Source organism: Rhinopithecus bieti, unplaced genomic scaffold, assembly GCF_001698545.2.
Source record: "Rhinopithecus bieti isolate Rb0 unplaced genomic scaffold, ASM169854v2 scaffold_8307, whole genome shotgun sequence".
NCBI lineage: Eukaryota > Metazoa > Chordata > Mammalia > Primates > Cercopithecidae > Rhinopithecus > Rhinopithecus bieti.
This window is the reverse complement of record NW_016806443.1, coordinates 2,737,258-2,762,842: the sequence shown is the minus strand read 5'-3', so window position 1 is coordinate 2,762,842 and position 25,585 is coordinate 2,737,258. Positions and strand designations below refer to the sequence as shown.

General features: G+C 40.0%; 1 protein-coding gene across 1 annotated transcript in view; it reads left to right on the top strand.

Annotated features, from left to right (window-relative positions):
- The window catches only part of DGKI (diacylglycerol kinase iota), a 382,898-nt gene that overhangs the window by 126,090 nt on the left and 231,223 nt on the right, over positions 1–25,585 (top strand). Inside the window, exons 7-8 of the mRNA XM_017876519.1 lie at positions 13,053–13,124; positions 16,606–16,722. Of these exons, the coding sequence (XP_017732008.1) occupies positions 13,053–13,124; positions 16,606–16,722 (189 nt within the window). The remainder of the gene's footprint in view (positions 1–13,052; positions 13,125–16,605; positions 16,723–25,585) is intronic.

The window sequence follows — 25,585 nt, the reverse complement described above, 5'->3', positions numbered from 1 at the left end:
ATGGTTGCAGCTGTCTTACATCTGCTGCTGATGTTCATCATCTCTCTCCTCAACCACTTATCCTGGATTAACTGCACTCTCAACTAGTGCTTCTGGTCTAGGTGACCTACCTGGTAGGAGGACCAAGACCCTTATCTCTCAGCAGTCTGATTCCCTGGTCTTGGCTGCTGCAGTTGTCTATTTACTATTAAAATTGTTCAGAGCAGGCCGGGCGCGGTGGCTCAAGCCTGTAATCCCAGCACTTTGGGAGGCCGAGACGGGCGGATCACGAGGTCAGGAGATCGAGACCATCCTGGCTAACATGGTGAAACCCCATCTCTACTAAAAATACAAAAAAACTAGCCAGGCCAGGTGGTGGGCGCCTGTAGTCCCAGCTACTCGGGAGGCTGAGGCAGGAGAATGGCGTAAACCCGGGAGGTGGAGCTTGCAGTGAGCTGAGATCCGGCCACTGCACTCCAGCCCGGGCGACAGAGTGAGACTCCGTCTCGAGAAAAGAACAAAAACAAACAAACAAAAAAATTGTTCAGAGCCTTACAAAGACTGCCCCAGTGGATTGCCTAGTTACCATATGTATTCTTCCAGCTTCCGTTGTCAGATAACAGCTAGATCTGTGCCTAACAATCAGGATCAATGACTCCTCTCAGGATGCTGGCTCCTTTCTGTGCCTGCTAGTCTCTTAACACAAAAATTCCAAAGTAACTGGGTGCAGTGGTAGCTTAAAGTTTAAGAGCTCCCTGTTACGTCCCATGATGAAGAAATTCTCCATCTGGGATTTAGACCCTCAAAGCCCAGAGCTGTGGGAACCAGAAGCACAAACTCCCCAAGTGGGCCACAGTAGGCATAACCACTGCTACTTTCACTCACTGGTTTCTGTACTTGTGTATTTTGTCATGGAGAAACAGCACCATGAAATGATCATAGACTTAGTGAGTCAACATATTGAGTCTGGTGGATGGTGCTCACAGGATATTTTCTCAAAGCTGAAGCCAGTGTTATATTTTTAAAAGATTATTCCATCTTTCTGTCAGGCCTGTGTCTTCTGGATGGTGTAGGCCATGATAGGTCCAGTGGATCTCATGGTCACATGCCCGCTTCTGCACCTCTATGCCATAAAATAATTTCCTTGGTCTGGCACAATGTTGCACAGGATCCTATGCTGGTGGGTCAGACATTTCGTAAGCCCTTGCATAGTGGCACTGACTGAGGCCCTGAAGAAGGGAGAGGTAAGCCCATATCCTGAATATGCATTGATTCCAGTCAAGTTGAGCTGGTGCCCCTTCTAAAGTGGAGGGGGTTCAGTGTGATTAGTTTGCCTCAAAGTAGCTGGTTGTTCTCTCTGAGGGATGATGCCATATTGCATGCTCAGGTTTGGTATCTTTTGCTGGCAGGTTAGAAATTCAGCAGTGGCGGGAGGTGGCTCAGTTTTGGTGACTGGCTGTGCATGCTATTGGGCCCACATATAGCATCCATCACTCCACCATGGGTACTGCATTTACAAGCCCATTGCGCCATCCATCAATGGGATGGCTCATGACACAGTATGGTACCTGCGTTATGTCTAAGATTTTAGTTCTTATAAGGGGAATGCTCTCTGGTAGGAACTGATGTGCAATATCAGGATTTTTCACTCTTTGTACTTACTTTCATATGTTCTTCCATATACCTCTTCCCCAGACCTCCTGTTTCCCTCCAGGGCCCTGGCCAACCAGCCATGCCATTTATCACTGCCTGTAAGTCATTATATATTCTTATGTCAAGCCATCTATCTTTTCGCATAAATGGGATGACTAGTTGCTTCACCTGAAGTTATGCGCATGAGGAGGATTTCTTATTATTCCTGTCTCTAGGGCCCACTCCTAAGTAGACTTCAGTGCAGCAGTAGTTTGCTTTTGGCCTGGATGTATATAGCAAGTTGATCCATGCATGAATGAATCTCAGTATTTTCCTCCTCTTTGAGCTGGTCATTCAGTACTCCCATTTTTCCATAGCTGAGTTGAATGAGCGACCTGGTACTGTAATAATAGTAGATAATGTGGGTGATCTGAGCCACCTACTCCTGCATCCCTGGTACTGCTTGTTCCAGATCTCAGATGGTCCCACTTACTGTAACAATGGCTTAAGCTGGGCTCATTCAACCTTATGACATAGTGATCTGACAGAACTCAGCTCATGACACATGATGATTCATGGACAGGTATTTCTCCACCAGAGTACGATAACCTGCCAGAAAATATTTTTGAAAGGTATATAGTTCCCTATTGCAGATAGCACAACCTTGTTTCAGAATCCCAGAGTCTATGTTGATTTTCCTATTGGTGCTTGTTATAAACACCACAGGGCATCTTTTCTCCTTCCCTAAACTTCTAATCACATGGAGTGACAGGGATTCTTTCATTGCAGACTGGACCTGCTGCAGCACTGTTTCATGCTCTGGGCCCCATTCTAAGCTGGCAGCATTTAATGCCATCCAGTAAATGGATCACATTCCTAAATGTGGAATATGCTGCCTCCAGAACCCAGAAAGGCCAAATGAAGTGCTGTGCTTCATTCTTAGTGGTTTAAATTATGAAACGCAATAATTTTTTCTTTAGATTGGAGGGGATATTCTAGCATACCTTGGACCACTGACCCCTAGAAGTTTCATTGACATGTGGGACCCCTGACTCCTCACAGGGCTTATCTCCCACCTTCCTTCTCACCAGGACCTCTGATGTACCTCCCACTTCTTGCTCATCTGCTTTAATGTGATGCCACTGATATGGTAGACCAGATGATCTTCTACAGAATGTTCACACAGTTCAGGTTCCTTTGCATTATATCTGGATAACATTCGGAAGAGTTGAAAGCGTTGGTACATGCCTGTAAAAATGTACTGTTAACCTTGAAAGCAAATGCAAATAGTTTTGAATTCTCCTTTCAGAGAGGGATGGAAAAAATTCATTTGCCAAATCAGTGGCCACATGTCATGTACTTACGGCTGAAATATTCCAAATTGGGCACACTGGCTGCAAATAGAATACACTGGGTTGAATTTGTGATATTCAGGCGCCATTCTCCAGTCTCTGTCTGGTTTTATAGGATCTCAGCTGGTGAGTTAAATGGGGGTATGTTGGAGTACACCACCTCTGCCTCCTGCCTCCTTTAGTCTTTAAGGGTGGCCCTTAGATAATTTTGGAAACATAAACACAGTACTATTGTCAGAGCTTTCAAAATTAATATAAATGTAATACCTATTCCTTCTTAAGAATGTGACATTGATTTTGATTTAGTTATGGCTAGAAGGATGGTTTGAAGGTTTCACTTGGGCTTCCTCTTACATAACAGACTAAGAAATCAGTCTTAGGGTTGTTCCAGTTTCCATGTCTGTTCACTCCACTTACACAATTGAGGACAAAGGAAATTAATACTGATGGATTTGTGGGACCAGTAGACTCTCTGAAAACCAGCCCTGGTCTAGGACTCCTGCCTTTTTTCTTTTTTCTTTTTTTTTTTTTTTCCGAGACAGAGTTTCGCTCTTGTTGCCCAGGCTGGAGTGCAATGGTGTGATCTCGGCTCACGGCAACCTCCGCCTCCCAGGTTCAAGCGATTCTCCTGCCTCAGCTGCCTGAGCAGCTGGGATTATGGGCATGCGCCACTGAACCCAGCTAATTTTGTATTTTTAGTAGAGACAGGGTTTCTCCATGTTGGTCAGTCTGGTCTTAAACTCCCAGCCTCAGCTGATCTGCCTACCTCAGCCTCCCAAAGTGCTGGGATTACAGGCATTAGCCACTGCACCTGGCTGGACTCCTGCTTTTTGCTTGTTTGTTTAACTGGGCCTCATGTTTGTTTGTTTGTTTGTTTATTTGAGATAGAGTCTTGTTCTGTCACCCAGGCTGGAGTGCAGTGGCACGATCTCGGCTCACTACAGCCTCTGCTCCCCAGGTTCAAGCAATTCTCCTGACTCCACCTCCTGAGTAGCTGGGACTACAGGCATGCACCACCACAACCGGCTAATTTTTTTGTATGTTTAGTAGAGATGAGGTTTCACCATGTTGACCAGGATGGTCTTAATCTCCTGACCTCATGATCTGCCTGCCTCAGCCTCTCAAAATGCTAGGATTACAGGTGTGAGCCACCATGCCCAGCCTGTATCTTTATTTTCATAGGGGACCATTAGATACCTGGGCTGCTTCATACCCAGGGTATACTTGTCAACTTGTACACTTGTCCATTAGTCTTTAGAATATTTGGACATCTCTCTCTCTCCTCAGCGTACAACTACCCAAGTTAATGGATGTAGGTTCTTTTAATTAAAGACCAGAAAAGTGTTACCATAGACTCCTGATGTGTTGTTGCAAGATTCTTCTCCTGGGGACTTACCCTCTCCTTCAATCAATGGATTCTGTGTTTGAAAACTGACTTAGGTCGAGAAACAGAGAAAAAGATTGTGACTTTTTATTGCAACATCATCCCTCATCTCTCTTGATTATCCATTCTTGATGTCTTCTGATTCTATTAATTGAGGAATATCTCTTTTATCTGATAATCCATCTTTCTTGTAGGGATGTCATGCTATGTTAACCATTTCCATAGCTCTCTAGGTCAAGTCCCCTTGGCTGTAACTTCAATCTTGTAATAAGTGCCTTCACTTTGTTTTGGTGGTTTAGTGCTGCCATGGAGTCCATATTATTTTAGAATTCTGTAACTCCAGTTACTGTCAGAGTGCCCAATCTGTAAGGTGTTTCCTAGCATTGGGGCTAACCTACAAGGGAGAGCCACCTCTGAACTTTCCAACAATGTTGGTGCTCTTCTCAGCAGCACATTTCTTATTGCTTTGGTAAATGGAGTGTCCTTTGGGCCTCTGGCAGATCATGGTCAACTGATGGGCTTTTCAGCTGTACCTAATATAGCAGCTTTAGCCTGCCTAGTTCTGAGATTTGGTTTGCTTCTTCCTTTGTCACTACAATTCAGACATTTCTACTTCACTTAACATGGGTCAATTTTTTTTGTTCAAGTTTTCAAAAGCCACCCTAGTGTTATCATCATCTTCTAGGGTTCTTGATAATGTGTTAAATCCTCTATTATAGGTGAGTGCTCCCACAATGCAAAATTATCTAATTCTAAGTTCTGCCCTTTTTCATTCTTCACCCTCAGGATCCAGTTCCCCCACACTTTCCCATTCCTGCTAGTACATATTGATTAGGTCCTGCAGTTAGTTCTTTTGAGATGTAGTTTTTTTTTCACTCTTAGCAGCCTCTTCACCTTCCCTGATCAGGCACATTGCTCTGCAAAGATTATTAGATCATTTGAGATACTACTGGGAAGAGTAGATGTAGTAAAACCCCAAAGTGAAGTCAAAACTATTTCTAGAGAGCAGACTCTTTTCTCCGTCTAAGGCATATATTACATGCTAATGTCACCTTGACATAAATTCATGAAGCAAGGAGGGGCACAATCTGAGTAATTCTGGGAAATTTTAAAGTCTCCTTCTCAGTTGTCTGGGAGCTAATGTAGTGAAATAATCTATGTTTACACAAAAAGGAAGTGTAGATAATTCTACTGGCAGAAGAGCATTTTCCGCAATCAACAAGCTAAGCGTAAACAGTAAAGACAATTATTTCCTGCAATGTCACACCGCCGGCAAGATTATACGTTAGGTGGCTTAACTGATTTGTCATTGGTAACTCTGTTAACATCAATCCTATCTTTAAAAAATATTTAAATTATTTTAACTAGTCTTTTTTTTTTGAAAAAAAAAAACAAACAAAACCCTGCTTGGTGAATATTATTAGCATTAAAATGATAATTTTTATTGGTAAGGTTATGAGTTAATCAGAGGTGGAAATTAACTTTCATGGACCAGTGTTATCATAATGATAGCTAGTTGCCCAATACTTTCATAAAAGAAACCTTCCTGGTGTTCTAGGACAAAGATATAAACCCAACAGGTAAAGATTCATATATAATTTTGGCCTTATTGAATATAGCACGAACTATCTGAATAAAATATTTTTGTCCTAGAATCAGGATAGTCATAGCAATATGAAATATAAATATCATAGCTAAAAATAGTTAATGTAAATTACAATGTAAATCAGTTGCGATTGTTATAGGTGTCTGTCTCAATTCCAAGGTCTTGGGTTAAGTTGTCTATTCCACAAAGGCATCTGCTTCCAAAATGAAGATGTCGTGGAAGTTATGCCTTAGTTGTTTCATACAGCATGACACGTTTGTGGTAAGAGTTGTTAAGTTGTACTGAGAATCTTGTGCCTTAAATTTTTGATGTTTTTCCCCAGAAGACTGAATGATCTATAGCTTGTAGCAGGAGCCTTCAGATAGATGAATGGAAAAAGCAAAACCTTTCTCAGGATGATGGGGTTGATTGGCCTTGATTAGTAATATATTGTGATTACCAACAATATTAGAATGGAGGAATTTAGAATACAGGGGGGTAATAAAATGTCAATCTATGGGCATAAATCCTTGATTCCCCTGGAACAGGAAGATATTATAGACAGTAAGGGCACTGAAAACTTTCAGAGTCTTTTATTAATGCCGTAAGAGATACTGTAATTAAATCCAAGAGACAAGCATTTAGATTTTTCAGAGATGATTCTAATAAAGTAACTATCTAGATTCACCTAATTTGCAGCACTGTCAGAAATTATAAAGACATTGTTTATTATAATCCAATATAGATGAATATATATGTTTACATTTTGAAGATCTTAAATATTTATAACAATTTTAAGACTAGTAAAATTTGTATAGAAAATTTAGGAAATTTAGATAACTTAGGTTTTCTTTTTTCTGAGACGGAGTCTCGCTCTGTCACCCAGGGTAGAGTGCAGTGGCCAGATCTCAGCTCACTGCAAACTCCGCCTCCTGGGTTCATGCCATTCTCCTGCCTCAGCCTCCCGAGTAGCTGGGACTACAGGTGCCTCCCACCTCGCCCGGCTAATTTTTGTATTTTTTAGTAGAGACGGGGTTTCACCGTGTTAGCCAGGGTGGTCTCGATCTCCTGACCTCGTGATCCACCCGTCTCGGCCTCCCAAAGTGCTGGGATTACAGGCTTGAGCCACTGTGCCTGGCCAACTTAGGTTTTCTATGAGTAAATAAACCCTAGTTTTGCAAAATCTAGAATATTATGCTACCATTTTTACACTGTGAGAAAACTATGGAAAAGACATATTATCAAACCAGCCTAATTTTCAAGGATTCACATTAGTCACGTTACCAGGCATGGGTACACGTATCAGTGGAAAACTGGGCTGAATAATTTGTTCAAGGAAAAAGCCAATAATTTGTGTATGTATTAGGGAGTTGGCTTATGGTGGGTTTTGCTAGTTAAAAACTGAAGGCTACATTCTGGATAACAAGCTGGACAAGACAGATATAGTCCATAAGTCAGTAGATAGTTGGTTAAAACAAATGCCATTTTTTTATCAGCAAAAAAAGTTTTCAGTTAGGTTGGTGTGGATCTGTACCTGGGTCATGTGAAGGTCTCAGTTGCTCATCAGCTTCCACTGGTGGAACGCCCCAACATCACAGTTGTTTGTCAGTTTTGGAGGGTTGGAAGCAGTTACACTGAAACACCACAACCACTCTGAGGTCTTCTAGCAAAGTGAAAATGGAAAAATTTTCTTGACACTAGTGTGTACCAAATCACTATGTTATTGCTATCCCATAGGATACCTTTATATGTGATCCAACAGTTTCATTTTAAAATTTTCAATTTATTTTGGTAGAAATTTAACTTTGCCATTAATTAAACTTAAGATAAACATTTTAGAGATGAAATATAAAATATGTAAAAGTACTTTTTTCAAAAATCATAGGAAGTATTTGTGCAGAAATGTTTGGAGTTCTGTGTTTTAAGATAAATATTAATGAAAGCAAATTGAGTCAGTCTTATTTTATAATTCCGTGGGTTTGTCCCTTGTAATACTTTATGAGCCTTGGACATGCTAGTGGATATGGGAGGTTTATTTTGTTGTTCAAAGTTTTGGAGGCAGGAGGAATATCAGCTCTTGTGTTGGATCAAATCAAATCAAATAGGTAATCAGCCTATGGTCAGAATATTCTCTCACCCCAAACAAAGTTAAATACAGAAATAATGAAACAAATTCAGCTTATTTTAAGTCAAGCCCTTTTTTTCTGGTTTCAGCCAAGGCTGTAAAACTGAGTGCCATTTGGTACCTACCTTAGATGGCAGAAGAAGTCAGAAGGCAACAAAGCTTTAGTACTCAACAAATCTGGTTTAAACTTTATTCCAAAGGTTAAGTTTGATTGAAAAATCCCAAAGAACAAAAAAAGACCTAATTCCTTAATGTTCTTGGTATTTTCAATTCTGAAGTCAGTTGGATCCAAAGCATCTGACCTCCCATCCCTATTTTCCTCTTTGACAGTGCTGAACTAAACAGCTCTTAAAAATCATAGAGTCAGTTGAAATTCAGTCAGGGCATCTGTCAGTACCATAATAGCAGATTTGGGCCAACATTTAAAAATGAGCAATTTGGAATCTGGTTCATTTTGGCATGCTGAGAGCCTGGCCAAAGTATTCCCGTAGCAGGTGGTTTAATGGGAACTTGGTTCGTAAAGGCTCTGATGTGCTTCTATTTATGTCTCTGTGTTAGATGATAAGCCTGAAGCTATGGTTGCTGTGAGTCTGCCAGACAAGAATCTAAAACAAAGCACAGAGTTGATTACCACTGGGCTCATTGCCAAGGGTCCTACCACAATACTGCATAAGTGTAGTGCCCAGTGCCCCAATTGTGATTGGCCTTATTGTTTGTTTCTCGTGTCGGTCTAGCTGTCACTACCACAGTGGATTGTATCTGTTCTCTCCCAGAAACCAGACGGCTAATATTTAGTGGTGAGGTGGGGCTAGATGCACTTACCTTGTATCATAGAGTAGAGCATCACTTAGTCACATATTAGACACCAGAAAGCTTTCTCAGCAAGATGGTGGAAGAGGTTCCTGTTCATAGATCTTGGCAATAAAAGCACTCCTTAGTTTTATATAAACACACATTAAATACATAAATAAGTAAAGTGTTATAAAGACTTTTAAATGCATGGCCTCATTTGATGCTTATAACCACTTAGTGTTATAGGAGAGGTTTCTATTATTATTCTCATTTTCACATGAAAGAGGAAGTTAGAAGAGTTAAGTGATTTGCCTAAGATCACTCAGCCAACAAGAAGATCCAAGAATGATTCTGAGCTTTGCCATCTCTCCTCAGCTTTTGTTTGATGCGCAGCCATCTGATATCTAAGTGGAGAGAATGGTGGCGTGGTGATTGCATTTAAGACTTATAATGATAACTTTAAAACCGTAACATTTAGCAGACCTCTAGTTGTGGCTACTACTGCTGTCGTGCCACAAATTCTAGTGTATTGATTTTTATCCATGCAGCATTTTAATATTGTGGACTTAAAAATGAACATTAGAATCCTACCGTCTTTGCAGTGTCTGTAGGGTTAGTTTTTTTGCCTGGAAGGATGCTGTGAGGAAATATATTTTCAGGTGGCTTGGGTAAGGCTTATAATGTCTGGATAGCATGAAGTTGGTAATTAGATCATGATGGAATAGCAGCAAACTTTTTTGTTCAATTAATCAGAAAATATCATGGCATGCCTATGATGTTCAAAGAACTATGCCAAGTTGCTAAGAACTGTACAAGGACTGACTGCCTTCAAAGAACTTACAGTTCCATTGGAGAGATAATACATGTGTACACAAAATAACCAGCCACATAGGGAAGCTATTTATAATGGCAAGGGTAGGTACGAGGCAAGGCAAACCTGTACAAGGAGAGATCACAGTGAGTTGAGGTGATTTTGGGAGACTCTTGTAGATTTTTTAGTGGAAGCCAAATTTAGATACTGTATATGAAATGGGGGTAGGTTTCTAGATGGTATGTTGGGAGTGAAGAAACAGCCATATATAAATAAGTAGAACTATAAAAGAATAAAACATATTGTGGACATGAGTAGACCTGTCTCACTCTGGACAGGAATTTATAATACAAAGGAGTGGAAGATAGATGTCAGAAAATTGATGGGAAGATTATGGGTGGCCCTGAATGCCTGCATGAAGAGCTTATTCTGCTAATCTGTAAGGAAAGGAGGGTCATTCAAGTATTTTGAATGGGAGGCAGAAACTTAGAAAACATCATTTTACCTGGTGGCAGTGTCCAGGATAGAGTGAGGAATAAAGGGAGAAACCGAGTATCAGTGGAGGGACAAGTTAGAAAATGGAGCAAAAATCTGGATGGGAGGTGACCATCAGCAGAGCGTGATACCAGGCTGGACAGAGGCAGTCGGGTCTCACCTCGGCTTCTGCGGTGGTTTTCTTTCTTCACACGGTAGCCACAAAGTGTCGCTGTAGCCTTTTTTTGCTTCCTGAAAAATGGCTTGGGGGATGATGAGGAGCTTTTCAAATGGCTGCAATGTGAAGTCATTTCTGCAGTTTTGGTGCTATCTTATTTCATATCGAACAGTTTAGCAACATCTTTGAAAAGACCTGCATACTCAACCCTTTGGCCCTCTAGACTCTGTGTCCTCTTGTAAGCTGTTCTCTTTAGGCAGTTGCAACTCTCAGGTGTTGGGGACTGTGGGGGCTATTGCTGCCCCTGTAGTAGTAAACACACGGACATCAAATTGCAGCGCTTAAGTTTGTGTGTGTGTGTGTGTGTGTGTGTGTGTCTGTGTGTGTGTCAGAAGCACTTTTTTTTTTTCCTTGGGAAAAGATATTGTCATTGACAGAAGAAGAAATAGCAAGAGTCATTATCTGGGAGGAGAGGAGCGTATCAGGGGTCCTCAAGACCACCCCAGGTTCAGTGATTCACTAGGAGGACTTACAGGACTCAGTCTGTAGTGCTAACATCAATAGTTTATTACAACACAAGAATACAAAATAAAATCAACAAAGGGAAGGGCTCATGGCACAAAGTCTGGAGGAGGCCAGGCAGAAGCTTCCAAGAGTTCTCTCCCAGGGGAATCACACAGGATGTGCCTAATTCCTCCAGCAATGTACTGTGAAACACATGTGGAAGGAATATGGGACTCAGTGTCCAGGGTTTTATTGAGGCCTTTTACATAAGCACCCTCTGCATTGCACGTAATAAAATTCCAGACTTCCAGAAGGACAGAAGATACTCAGCTTAAACTACATTGTTTGCACAAAAAGTTTCTTTTCTTTTTTTAAAAAACATTTTAATATAGAGACAAGGCCTTACTGTGTTGCCTAGGCCAGTCACAAACTCCTGGGCTCAAGCGATCTACCTACTTCAGCATCCCAAAGTGCTGGAATTACAGGTGTGAGCCACCATGCCCCACCTGTGCAAACAGTTTAGGCCCAATGAGGCACTCTTAACTGTGCTGACAATTGGAGAAACCTTCCTGAAATCCAAGTTCCCAGATGCCAACCACGGGCCAACCTTGCAAGCAGCTTTTCTTTACTTTTTAAAAATTTTTTATTTTATTATTTTTTTTGAGATGGAGTCTTACTCTGTCATCCAGGCTAGAGGACAGTAACACGATTTCGGCTCACTGCCACTTCCAGCTCTTAGGTTCAAGCAATTCTCCTGACTCAGCCTTATAAGTAGCTAGGATTACAGGCGCCTGCCACCAAGCCCAGCTAACTTTTCTGTTTTTAGTAGTGACGAGGTTTCCCCATGTTGGCCAGGCTGGTCTTGAACTCCTGACCTCAGGCGATCCACCTGCCTCAGCCTCCCAAAGTGATGGAATTACAGGCATGGGCCACCGCACCCAGCTGCAAGCAGCCTTTCTAAGAAGTCTGATTTGCTATGTTAACTCTTTTCTGCACAGGGAGTGATAATACCACTTAGGTTTTTGAGAAGGAGGTATTGATGGATACATTTTTCAAAACCCAGGAGAGTCTGATCTGAAGGTCATGTCTCTGGAAGTGGTAGTTGAGGTTGGAGCAAAAGTAGTGAAACCAGTCCTGGTCGTCTGTCCACATACAGAAGACTGGAGAGGTAGAAGAGAACTGGGACGGTGTGTTAGGAAATCAAGAGAGGAAAGAGGTTCAAAAGGAGGAAATGCTTGGTAGTATATAAAGTACTGCAGATGGGCAGGGATTATGGGCACTGAAAAATGCCATTGGGACATCATTTAATAATGTTGTAATTGATTTTCAACTTAAAATTATCTGTACACATTAAGTCAGACTTATTTAGCCAGTGCCTTGAATAGCTTTCCTGCCTATCACATCTTTCTGTTTTCTTTGGATCACCTTACAAAAACTCTGTTTTAACATTTTTTATTGTGGCTTTGAATTTTTTGTTTGGGTTTAGATTTCACAGGCAGAGGGAAATGGATGAGCTTTGGGAAGGCTAAAAAAATTCTTTGTGCAATACTACTTATTTCTCTCTGGCCATTATTTAGGGACAGCAGCAGCCGAAAATCACCTCTTCTTGATGGAAAAGTAATTCAGTTTGTTCCTTTAAGAGGATTGGGTTTACCATTTCACTGATTTCATCATTGCTTCCTGGTAAAGACTAAAAATTAAAAGCTGCTTGTTTTGAGTAGAGACATCTCAAGGGGCTTATGAAAGTGTCTGAATTTACTACTACACCCTTGGACTTCTCCAAGACCCTGAGTTCCAGTTATTGTCTCTGAAATTTCATTTTTTTTTTTTTCTGGGTTCTCAGATGCTAAAGGTGTATAGAGCCTCTAAGATGAATGATTTTTGTTATATGGAACCATGTGAACCAATAGTGGCTTTTCCTTTGGTTGTAATAAAAATATATCAGAACTACATTTATTTTTTCAAAAAGCTCATTTTGTGTGGCTGACTTTGAGCAGTAGTGGGCTAGGAAATACCAGCACCTCCTCTCGCTCTCACTCGAAATGCTTCGGGAATAGAAAATCATCGCAGACAGAAAGTGGAGAGTGTGGTGCTCAATGTGGCATTTGCAGTTCTACTTCCCTCCAGTGGTGGGTGACAGTTCTGGCCTTATTCACGTCATTGCACTTCAGGAGGGCAAATGTGTGCTGTAACTGAGTTGGTTTTAAATTCTCTGTCTCTTGTCCTAATATCCCAGGGCTTCCAGCAAAAGTTCTCCTTCCACAGTAAAGAGATTGTGGCTATCAGCTGTTCCTGGTGCAAGCAGGCGGTAAGTTTGGGATGAAATAAAGCAATGTGGGCTCATGTTTTGTCGGAATACACTTATGTCATTATTTGAGTTCCTGCCTGGAAGTAGAAGGCATTCCTAATTTAATGTATTGCTTTTCTCATATAGGATCCTTGGAGGAAGAAAGACAGATTGAAACTATAGAACAATAGCATAGATGAACTGGGATACACTAGAGAGATAAATTAACTTCTGTATTTTATATACATTGAAGCTTGGGGTCAAAGACTAGAAAATCCTCCCCTAATTCTAACACTGGGACTAGAATTGAGGACTTCTTACTCCACACTTTCCCCCCGGTGCCTCTATATTGTTGAGAACTCTTCCTATGGTAGGAAGGTGCAACATTAGAAGCAAAGCAACATACGACATACGAGGTCCCTCCAACACGGGTGGACACGAATCCTGGCTCTTCTGGTTTTAATGTTTAAAGTGCATGACTTTTTATTTTGGGGCTAAGTGTGAGGATAAGAAGAGTGGTTCTTGTATGCTTTTTTAGGTTTGGATATTGTCTGTATGCTCACTGAAATGTAGCTCTTTCTTATATATTCATTAGGATCTGATGGTAACGTCCCTATTTACTTTTCTTCAATCTACCTTTTCCTCCACTTTATTTAGAGCCTAATTCCTCTGTCTGTACCAGATGCTACATTTTCTTATTTGTTTGTAACCGTGTACCTGTGTGCCTGTTCTTTCTTTTACCAGATAACATATAGTCTAACCCAGGTGTTGGCAGACTACAGCTCATAGGCCAAGTCTGGCTGCCATCTATTTTTGTAAATAAAATTTCATTGGATTGCAGCCATGCCCAGTTATTTATATATTGTCTGTGGCTGCTTTTTCATTTATGTATTGTCTATAGATACTTTTGTGCTACAATGGCAAAGCTGAGTAATTGCATCAGAGGTGGATGGTCCCATAAGCCTAAAATATTTACTCCCTGTGCCTTTATAGAAAAAGTTTGCTGATGCCTGCTGTAATTTCTCAGTCTCCCTATTCTTTTTAATAAGTTGGAATATATAACCCCTTCATTGCACGGGGGACCTGCAAAGGAAAGGCTGTGGTATCTTGGTGGGGTTAAAGGTTTGCAGAAAACTCATGCCACTACACACATCATGCTAAACACAGGCCATGGGGCTGGAACAGACGTATTTAGTTGAAACATATGAAATTGACATATTGTGAGTCAAAACCATTTAAATTTTGGCAGTTCCATATAGTTCAAACTAATAATATCTCTAGCCCCTACGTGTCAGAAGAACCTGCCGTCACTAGATAGAGACTCAGTGGTCTGGAAATCTCAGTGTCACTGCATCACAATCCTGCGACATTTTTTATTCCTGGCATTTTCTTTCACTTTCAGTTAGTTGTTGCATAAATAATCATTGCACATCTGTTCAAGAATGTGTGCACAAATATAAGGCCATCCTAGATCTTGAATGAAACTCTTTACCAGCAAGGCAATATCTCCATTTGCGGTGCAGGGGTTCCCAGTGCTGCTATCTTTGTTCCTGGTTCTTCTAATCTGTTGAGACCCCACTGGTGGGGCAGCCTTGTGGGCGGCAGTGTGCTCAGATCGGCTGCATCTGCTCCTGCCCTGTGCAGCTACCGGGCTGTGGTGAGATGGTCTATCTAGATTCAGTTAATTTGGAAACTCAATCTCACTTTACAATGAACATGTGTGCTCTCTTTCTATTAATCTGTAGTCCAACTGAATCACTACAAAGGACAACTTTCACCTGACCATTGTGGTAGAGCTTTGGTCAGTTCCACATATCTTTGAATTTCCCAGTTTCCCACATTGTAGGGGGCGATTTTCGTAGGGACGATAGACACAAAAGATTTGAACACAAATTACAGTGGTGATGTGTTTTCACAGTCCAGGTGAACCCCTTCTAGGATATTTGATGTCAGACAAGCAAATAAATATGTGACCCTTTATGGTACAGGAGAAAGAATATGGGATTTGGGACCTGGATTTCCAGGGATGCGGTTTTGATTCCATCATTTAAAAACTGTGCAATCTTGGATGTACCTCTGAGTCTCTAGAGTGGAGATTACTCAAGTATTCATTGAGAGACTTGACGTAGGCAGTCTCTGCGATCCCTAACATTTTAGAAATGCAGTGGTCATACTTTTGAGGGTTTATTTGAATTGCCAAGAAGAAAAAGCAATTTTTAAAGAAGGTATTCAAATGTTAATAATATTTCTCTGGTATATTTGTTTGCAGATAATAAATAACTGGTGGCAGACAGAATTATTAATTATTTTATCAGTATTTTATACACAACTGCTTGATTAATAATTAGCCACAGGATCATAGCAGATCTTGAAGACATGAAGACATGAAAACAAAAACCTCTCTAATGTTATGTAATGTAATTAGAGTGACCATATTTGCCAGATTTTTTTGGAGACAGTCCTAATTTGTGTTTGTGTTTTCAGCATAATTATTATCAATTATACTTTTTATTTTTAACATTGTTGCAGTTAAAATGCTAAATTATATAGTTAGGGGAAGTATAATCTAAGAAGAAACTGAGGTTAAATTTTTAAAATCACTATGATTAAAATTTAAGGCCTGTAATTATTGCATAATGTTGATTTTAGTTTTCTTTTTCAGAAAAATAAATGTTACTACACACCACTATCACGTTATAGTCACACAAAAGATGGTTGAAAACTTGACTGGTCTAAGGTCACCAGTCTGAGTGTCACTGTTGGGGTATAGAATTAAGACCCTTATACTGTGGTATTGTTTCGATCATTAGCCTACATTCACTTCCTTTCAAAAGCAAAAATCACTTTAGACTTGCCAAGAGTAATAGGGTCATTGTATATTTTTTAGCAGTCCCAGACAAACCCAACAGAAATGATCTCTTTGTACTTTGTTACTTCTGAGATTTTCAACTCTGTAGAACAGACATCGTGCTTCTTTCCTGCCCTCTCTAAACTGGAAAGACAACTTGGGAGGATTTATATCTATGATAGGGAAAGGAAAGGCAGGTGGTAGGCATTGCCTTTCTGTCTGTTCATTTCCTTCTCAACGTTATCTTAAATCAACCAAGTCCATGGCCAGTACAGGTCAAGGGGAAGTGTGTGTGAAAATTTTGTGCAAAATCAGGATAATAGAACCCTCCAAGACTCTAAAACTTTTATGTAAATATTCCGTGCAACAATTAGAAAGTTTTAGTAGGCTTCATCCTGCTAGACTGATTTCTTGTTACCAATGTTATAAGTTTGTAAACCGGAATAAATTTGAAATCTGGTTTCTAAGCTCCTGGGGCTGGCTGGGTCGTGATGAGGAAAGCATGTCCTCAGTGTATGTCTGTGTGTGCATGTGTGCATGCATATGTATTTTTGTGCATGTAATGAGTGTGTGTGTGTGTGTACATATTTATCCCTTCTTGCTGCGGCATTACTCTTTGACCAGAATTGTTTACTGGCCTGTTTTTCTCTTTAGTTTCACAATAAGGTGACCTGCTTCATGCTGCATCACATTGAAGAACCCTGCTCCCTGGGGGCTCATGCTGCTGTTATTGTCCCACCCACTTGGATCATTAAGGTGAAGAAACCTCAGGTAACTGCCAGGACTCTGGTGCTGCTGGGCCAGTGCAGAGAAAAATGAACTGCTGCTTCGTGCTTTTCTCCCCAGACTAGTCTTTGGGTTCCTATGACCTTGGTTCACTCATCCCCAAGGCCCTGTGCTTAGCTTCCACAGTTCATCCCATTGGCCCATCTCTTTCCCCGTGTTGGGCTCTCTCATGGAATCAACCTCTGCATCCTAATGAATTCAAAGTTCTAGAGCAGGAATGTTGCCTCCTCATTCATGTGCTAATGATGTTCTCTTTGATAGGTGCTCTTCCAAGTTTCACTGAGTACTAGTGGTGGGTACAGCTGATGCTTATACAACTCTGTTCTCTTCCAGCCTGGGCATCCCCAGAGGGTCAATGTGAGGGCGAACTGTGCAGGCTTCATGGTTTGGTTAAGATTCCTGCCACTTCCAACCTAGAAGGCAGACCATGAGTCATGACCTTCCTGAATACACAGGCCTGCTTAGAGCATGACATTTATTTTTTCTTAAGGCAAAGTAGAATTTATTCTCTTAATATCTAATCTCATTCTGTGTTCTCCCCAATGCACTTCCTGTCCTTATGAGTCTCCACCTCAGTATTCAGGGAAAACTTAGTGGTTTCTTGGCAAGGTCATAGTCTTTGAAATAAAATGTTTCTGCCTTTGTACTATACATCCTTGACAGTTAGCTTCAAGTTATGGGATGGCAGATTTTTAATGCTATGGGAAGAAAAACTGTACCTCCCTTAGGGTGCAGGTACTTTAGGAAGTCTTATCAAATGCAATACCTTTAAATGATATGGTAGCCCTACTTCCTGTGGTCTCCAGACTCATCACGTAATTCATTCTTGTCGACTCAGGTTTATTTAAAAACTGGTGGATCTGGGATACTGTTTTGCTTTGTGTAGTTTATATAAAGTTTAGACTCTGTTGATGAGTAATGTTTAGGAATAAAATTATAGTCTATGGAAGCCCTTGGGATATTTATTTCCAGAGGCAAGTATAGTATCTACATATTAAAAAATGAGGAGCCTAGTGCTTCATTTTATATTTTAGAACCAAATGCCAAGATATGTTAAATGAGTTGCCCAAGGTGATAAAACAAATTAAATGTAGTATTGCTATTTGAAATTCAAGTGTACTAAATTCCAGTTTTTATTTTTAAATCTCTTTAACATTTCTACTTTTAAATTTTTTTCTAAAATTTGGTAATCTCTCCAAGTCTTTACATTAAACATTCATTCAGTGAAATCCACATCCTTCCATTGAAAACTTCGATTGTATCAGGAAGGCTAGTTTAGTAGGCATTGCGATAAAATACATGATCCTTACTCTTGAGAATCTTGTTTTGAAGGGGAAGCTTCATGAAGAAGATGGGTTTTGTTCTGCTTTGTAAAAATGGGTGAGATTTAGGTCTGTGGAGTAGAGAGTGAGTAGCAGGCAGGAGAATGGCACACAGGCATAGGTACTGTGTCCAAAATTATATCCGTTGAACTGTGAGTCTAGTTTGACCAAAGTGCAGGATTTATGCAGAGGGTGTGTGGAGATGAACACACAATTGCTCAGGCCTGACTGTGGAGGGATTTTTTTTTTTTTTTTTTTAAATAACCGTGAACTTTATCCTGAAGTAGCAGAGTTCCTTTTAAGCGAGGAGTGATAAAGTGTATATATATATATAGTATTTTAGAAAGAAACAAGTAGCAAGAGTGTGTAGAATAGCCTAGTGGTGTGAGAATTTGGAAGTCTGCGGACACACCAGTTAGGAAAATCAGGAGATAATACCAGTTTGTAGGGAAATTGCAAAGTTTACTTTTCTAAACCTTAAGAAACCCTTTTTTATGGAAATTTTCAAGCAAATGAAGAAAGAGAAAGATTGTAATGAATCCTCTAGCCATCGACTTTTCTGCCATTCTTTTTCATCTGTCTTCTGCCACGTCATATTTTCATTTTATCAATTACCTTTTGCTTTTGGGATTCACATGCAGCTGTGAGAAGCAATACAGAGGAATCACTTGCACCCTTCCAAAATTTCCCTTCTTGGTAACATCTTGCAGCATTATAGTACAAAATCACAACCAGGATATTGACCTCGATTCAGTCAAGATACAGAACATTCTGTCCCCACAAGGATCCCTGGTGGTCCCTTGTCAAGAGCCACATCATCCATTTCCTTCTGGCCTCACCCCGTCTACCCCATCTTCCTGGAAGTGGAAGCCCCCTCCTTTTTCTTTAACTAGAGTATTTTAAAACAAATCTTATACAGCATACCACTTAGTCTGTGAACACTTCATTATGCTTCTGTAAAAGATAGCACTAAAAAAACCCCAAATGCCACTGTCTCAGTCATGTTAATAATCCCTTACAGATTTTTCCTATTGTCTAAAATATATCTTTTTTTTACTGTTTTTCAAGTCAAGATCCAAAGTTCACAACTGCCTTTTGTTGACATAGTTCTTAAGTCTCCCTTAATTTAGAACAATACCCCTTCTTATTTCTCAGGCCACTTACTCTTTGATGAAATTGGGTTACTTTACCCATAGGATTTCCCATATTTTGATTTTGTCTGATTCTTACCATGTTTCCAAATTATTTCTCTTATTGCCCATATTTCTTGTAAACTAATATTTAGACACAAAGACTCAATTATATTTAGGTTTTTTTTTTTTTGGTAAAAGGGATACACTGGCAGTGCTGTGTATTTCTATCACATTGCCATCACAGGGAGAGGATATCAGGCATTTCACTCTCAGTGACGCTAAGATCAATCAGTGGGTTCAGGAACTGTCATCCTAATCCGTCTGTCATAAAGTTCACCATCAGCTTGCCATCCCTTGTTATCTATCAAAGATTTTTGCCAAAGTCTATTATTGCATTAGGGGTTGCCAAGGAGTCGTTTTCCAATTTTCACCCTTTTAGCTGTGATTTTAGAAAAGAGACCTTTCCTTAATCCTAACAAATACATGACAAATGTTTGAGTATTTGCCTTTATTTGTAAGTTTTCAGAATAATAAGCTGATGCCTTAGCAACCCTTATAGGATGTAGTAGTGGTTGTTTTTTTTTTGGAGAGTATCATTATGAAATTACTTAATGATGTTTTATTGTATTATGTGTTTTTCAATACGGTGTCATCATTCTTCTTATGTTCATATTGTTTCACCTCCAACCAGTTGGAACCTCTTCCACGTGGAGTCTGTCTCCATTTGTTATGAGCCGTGAGGTTCCGAGAGCTTCCTTGGTTTTAGGAACAATACCATGCCCCAGGATCATTTAATGCATTTCCTGTCCATACCTGGAATCAGCCTTTCTCTAGAGTCTTGGTTACTTTTAATGGGATATGGGATTTACAGCTCACAGTCTGGATGCAAAGTCCAAATTCATTATTCAACATGCACCTTTTTCTTGCCATCTATGATTCAGGACAATGTAATAATAATAATAATAATAGTAAGAAGAGCTAAGATTTTTATGTGTTGGGAAAATTTTCAGTATTTTACATTCAGTATCTTATTTTATCATCATAGTACCCTATGGGAAGGTATCCTGTTATTCTCACTCTGTATCTGAGGATTGTGAGGCACAGAGAAGTCAAGTAAATTACCCAGGGTCATACAGTTATTAAATAGTTTGAGATGGGACTTGGACCCAGGAATTTTGATTCCGAAAACATGCTCTTATTGGTATGCCACAGTGCCTCACTGTCTTTCTGTAGCCAGCTTGCTGAATCAGATGTTTTACAATTTCAGTAGCCTTTCCGTCAAGTAAGTTAACCAGTGAACCATAGTGTAGTTAAAAGCTGGTGTATAGTGAGCTTGTGGGGACAATGCAGCAGTGGTTAAGAGCTTTCTGACTTTTGAGCCAATACTACCTGGGCCCATAATAACCTTGCTGTAGCCACTTAACTGATTTATGTAATACTGAACAATTAAACTCTTCTGTTGAAACTCTTCTGACACCAGTGTTAAATTCTATAGACATAAAAAACAATGAGGAAGAAAACAAGGAGAAAAGTCATTGTGTCTGTGACCTGTTCATAGATGACAGTAAAAACTCTAGTTTATAGTGTGTAGATCATGGGTGGCAAGTTTTATTTTTTTTGGAATGAAGTTTCGCTCTCGTAGCCAGGCTGGAGCGCAATGGTGCGATCTCGCCTCACTGCAACCTCTGCCTCCCGGGTTCAAGCAATTCTCCTGCCTCAGCCTCCTGAGTAGCTGGTATTACAGGCTCCTGGCACTACGCCTGGCTAATTTTTATATATTTAGTAGAGACGGGGTTTCACCATGTTGACCAGGCTGGTCTTGAACTTCTGACCTCAGGTGATCCACCCGCCTCGGCCTCCCAAAGTGCTGGGATTATAGGCGTGAGCCACCATACCTGGCCAATGGGTGGCAAGCTTTTAGCTATGACTTGAAGGTAGATATATTAGAGAATTCATTTAAGACATTGGGAAGTGACTAACAAATGGAAAATTTGGAAGGTAGGTGGAGAACAGCAGAGTAAAATGTTTTTCCAAATTTGAGGATTCACATATATATATGTATATGTTTCTATAGTCTATCATACTGCTTCAAAATAAATAATAGAGAAGATGTTCTTAATTGAATTCAGTTAATGTTTATTTAACTACACTCAGAGATGCTGTTGTATGCAGTAGAAGGTCCAAAGATGAATCAGACGTGATCCATTTCCACAAAGAGTATACTCAATAGTGGGAAACATAGCTAGAACTATCTAAGTCACTGGGCAGAGTGTTTGTGGATTTTGAAAGAGGAATTCAGCCATGTGTAAATCCTTAATAAAAGAGTGCCTCCTGCTGTCTCGGAAGATTTACTTTTTGGTCAGTGTGCATCTTTGGGAGAAACACACATAGGATGGCGAGAGGAAGGGGCCAGACAGGTTGCTTGAATCAGCCATGGTCAGCATCCAAGGTGGTCTAGCCATCCGAGGTGGAGAGTGGTCAGTGCTACCTAAGATGTATAAACACAGTGTGAATATGAAGCAGTATGGAGCATTTTCGGTCATGGGGATCAGGGTAGGCTAAATGGAAAATATGCCATTTGTGGTCAGCCTTAAAGGATGTAGGCAGTGTCAGTGAAACAAGGGCTGAGAAGGACAGTAGGAGTTGATAGAACTTACTGAGAACAGTGAAGATGGATCTTTAAATAAAGTCAGCTTTATTTGGGATATTTGTGTCTAAACAAATGACTCTAGAGAGGAGGAGTAAGGGAAATCTATTTGAGTGTATTGTGGCCAGGAGACATGGTTTATAAAGAGTTGGAATTAAACTGCATATTTCATTTTTATTCCACGAGCAACTGTGGAATTGGCAGCTGTGTGAAACCTTGATGCTAAAGGGAGTGCGGGCTGCTTGGGTGATTTGCTGGGTTTCATCACCTCATTATTTAAAGAGATGAAGAAGTTATTTTGTAGAAATAAAAAGATAATGGAAGATAGATGATTTTAAATAATTCAAACGAAAACCCAAAATTTAAGAATCAAGCCTGAATCTGTTGATATATCTGAAGGCCAAGTTATATTTAAAGTTACAAACGTCAATGTTACTCTTTTGGACTGAAAATATCACTAGGCAATATTTTGATTGGACGGGCGGGTTAAAGATGTTCAAATACCTGTGCATATACTGGGAGCTGATGGATTGAGACTTATGTGAATTTTCTGTGGGGTCAAGTTGCAGAAGACCACAGTTGAGAAAGCGTTCACAGAACTTATGTGTCATGAGATGACACCATTGGAAAAAATATTGTGCACTCGATCCCCTAAATTTTCCAGACTGTCCCTTTCTTGTAACTTTCTCATGAATCTCACTGGACTTCTCCTATCTTCTAAAAAGAATATAAAATGGATCCTCCATGCTCTTTCCTTAATATAACCTGTTGTGACTTCATAATACTGAGTGGGAACAAGCTGGAAAGAATAATAGGGTTCAATCTTTTATTGTTTAGTTTGCAGTAACGTGAGCAATACATAAATATGCTCCCTGTAAAAATTAAACATTTCAGATAAGAGAGTCTCCTTTCACCAGCATTTAAAATGATAAGCATCTCCCCTGTCTCTTCCTATGATATATGCAGAGTTTTTACTGTGCATCTGCGTGCATGGAAATGCACCCACAGAAAAAACACAGAACCACTTTGAGTGTAAGGGTGTGTGTTTTTAATAAATCGTTCTTCACACAATGCTTTCAAACTTGCCTTTCTTAGTAAAAAAAAAGATTCTTGGGGAAAGTCCATATTACTATATGTAGACTTAACTCATTTTTTAAATTGCTGTATATATCCCATGCTGTGGATATATCCCAGTTTATTGATCCATCTGCCTACTGGTGGATATTTATATTGTTTCTAATGTTCTACTTATCAACAATGTTGCAATCATTTCTTCCTAGCCCCGTATGAGCTTTCTTCATAATAGTCTCCGTTTTTTTGTTTATCTCCTCTGGTTAGATAATCTTCTTAAAATACTGGGAAACCATGAAATGTAATAGCTAATTTTGTGCAAGGACCAATAATATCCTGTAAATTAGCCTCAAAATTGCCCAAACCATTTCCTTTGGTGAATTCTAAAGCTTCATTAGTACTTGTGATTTAGTCAAATAGGCCTGACTGGAGCTGTTCCCACCCTGTCTGTAACTTTTGGAATAAGTTTTCTTTATCCTTCTGCCTGCCCATCCTCAGAGCAGCCTTTGTTCCCTGGCCCAGTGGGAGCACAGCAAAGTAAGAATGCGCTTTCATAGACTGAGTCCATTACTCTCTCTCCTACTGTCTACCAGAGTTTTGTCCAGCATATGATGGGGGGAAGACTTTATTTGGGATGACACAGAAGAGAGAACAGATCTCTTCTCTTGAGATCTGTTATTATAACCAGTCATTTGTGATCTTATAACCTGGAAAAATCCCGGAAGACTAGTAAGAAGTAGTTAAGTTGCAGTCACAGTTGAGTGATTTACCCACAAGTATTTCTTAATAGCCCAGCAAGGAGTCATAAGTAAGATCAGGATTTTGTTGATAGGATTATTTCCGTGCAAGGTAAAATTATCCTGGTATGAAGTACAGGAAAACAAAAAGCCTTTAGGTCTTTAACAAAAGAGCAGGCACAGAATGTCTAGGGGGCGACTACTGTTGGAATCAGAAGAATGCAAAAATCCAAATGAGGGTACAGCACTTCACTGTGTTTTTAGTGTTGATCTTTTAAAGCGCATGCTTTGTATCACCAAGTTAGCTACACTTGATATAATAGAGATGCTTTGTTTTGGAACATAGGACAAGTGTTAAAGGTTTCTTGCATATATCACTAACAATTCTACACAGTAACTTATTGACGTAATTTTGCCATTCTCGAAAAGTGTGCTCTTTTGTTTAACTCTCTCAACAATACTGACCCAGGCAGGATAAGCAATCCTGTAGATTATCGAGAGTAGGTGATTTATTTCATCATGGTCAAAACATATACAAAATCTGCCTTCACACCCATCTGTTTCTAGAGATAAAGATAGACACATATTTATACAAAATAGAGATGTATTTATACAAAAATAGAAGGGAACCATGGGATTTTGAGGTGTGCTGTGAAATTCCTACTATTTATCTTTTGTGTTTGACTATCCGTAGGGCTGTAAGCTTACTCAGAGCTCACATAGATGCACCCAGGTACTGTAAGTCAACCACTGTGCTTGGTCTCTGCCCTGTTCTTGTTCTGTGAAGTGAAGAAGGCCTCAGATGCATTTGGTTTGGTGAGGCTAGAAGCACTTGTATTTGCTACCTCTGTGTTAAAAAAAAAAAAAAAAAAAAAAAAAAAAGTCCATTTTGTGTGTCTGTTCCCTATAAGAATTGAGTTCTTTGCCTGCTCTGTTTTCAGACATCAAGCCTTACTTTAATGTGTTTTTCTAACTCTGTGCTCCCCATACATGCTTGATCATCAAAATCACCTGAAATACTGTGAGTTCTATGGTCAGACAACTTTAAGAAGCAATCTTAGCCTGATGTGTTAGATCTGTCTCTTGGAGTTTAATTGTGGAGTCCTGTCAAGGACCCAGGTCCATAGCATGTTCCTGCAAGCACTTGGTATCTGGCATTGCTCTTGGCAGTAAATGAATTAAAACTACGAATAAGTTAGGAGGCAAGCATCACTTCCCAAGGATCCTTTCCCAAATCAGGAGAGGCTCAGTAAGTGCTGTGAATCATAGTAATATTTATTCATTATTTCAACAATGATTCCAGTGTATACTATATGCCAGGAATTTGTGCTCAGTGCTGGGGACACACAGCTGAGAATGAGGCATTGTTTAGAATGAGCTAACATTTACTGAAGTGCTTATGGTGGGATGAATACCCAGCTAATTGCTTCACATGCCTTTGCTGGTTATAACTTCATAATTGTCCCATGAGGTGGGTAGTGTCACCATCATTTTAAAATTAAGAAACTGTTATTTCAGAAGTTTGACTGACTCGGCCAAGGTCACTGATCTCATAACAGGGAGATTCAGAGTCCATACCGGACATATATTCCTGTCTCTGTTCATCTTCTGCTTAACACAATCTATGTGTCTCCACACTTTCCTCTTTCTACTGCCATCACTCCGTGATAGAATTGCCTGGTGAACTTTTAAAAAATATCCTTGCCTGGGCTTTTCCCGAAACAGATGAAAGAATAGTTGATGGGGCCCAGGCATGAGCATTTTTCAAAGCTCTCTGGGTGATGCCAATGTGTAGAGATGGTAGAGAAGCATTTCGAGCATTGTTAATTGACATCGAATACATACTGCTCCTGCCAGACTCATGGTTTCTAGCATTCTTCTTAGATCATTTGGCTGATTAAATGATTAATGATTCCAAATCACCTTTCTTCCCTTTTA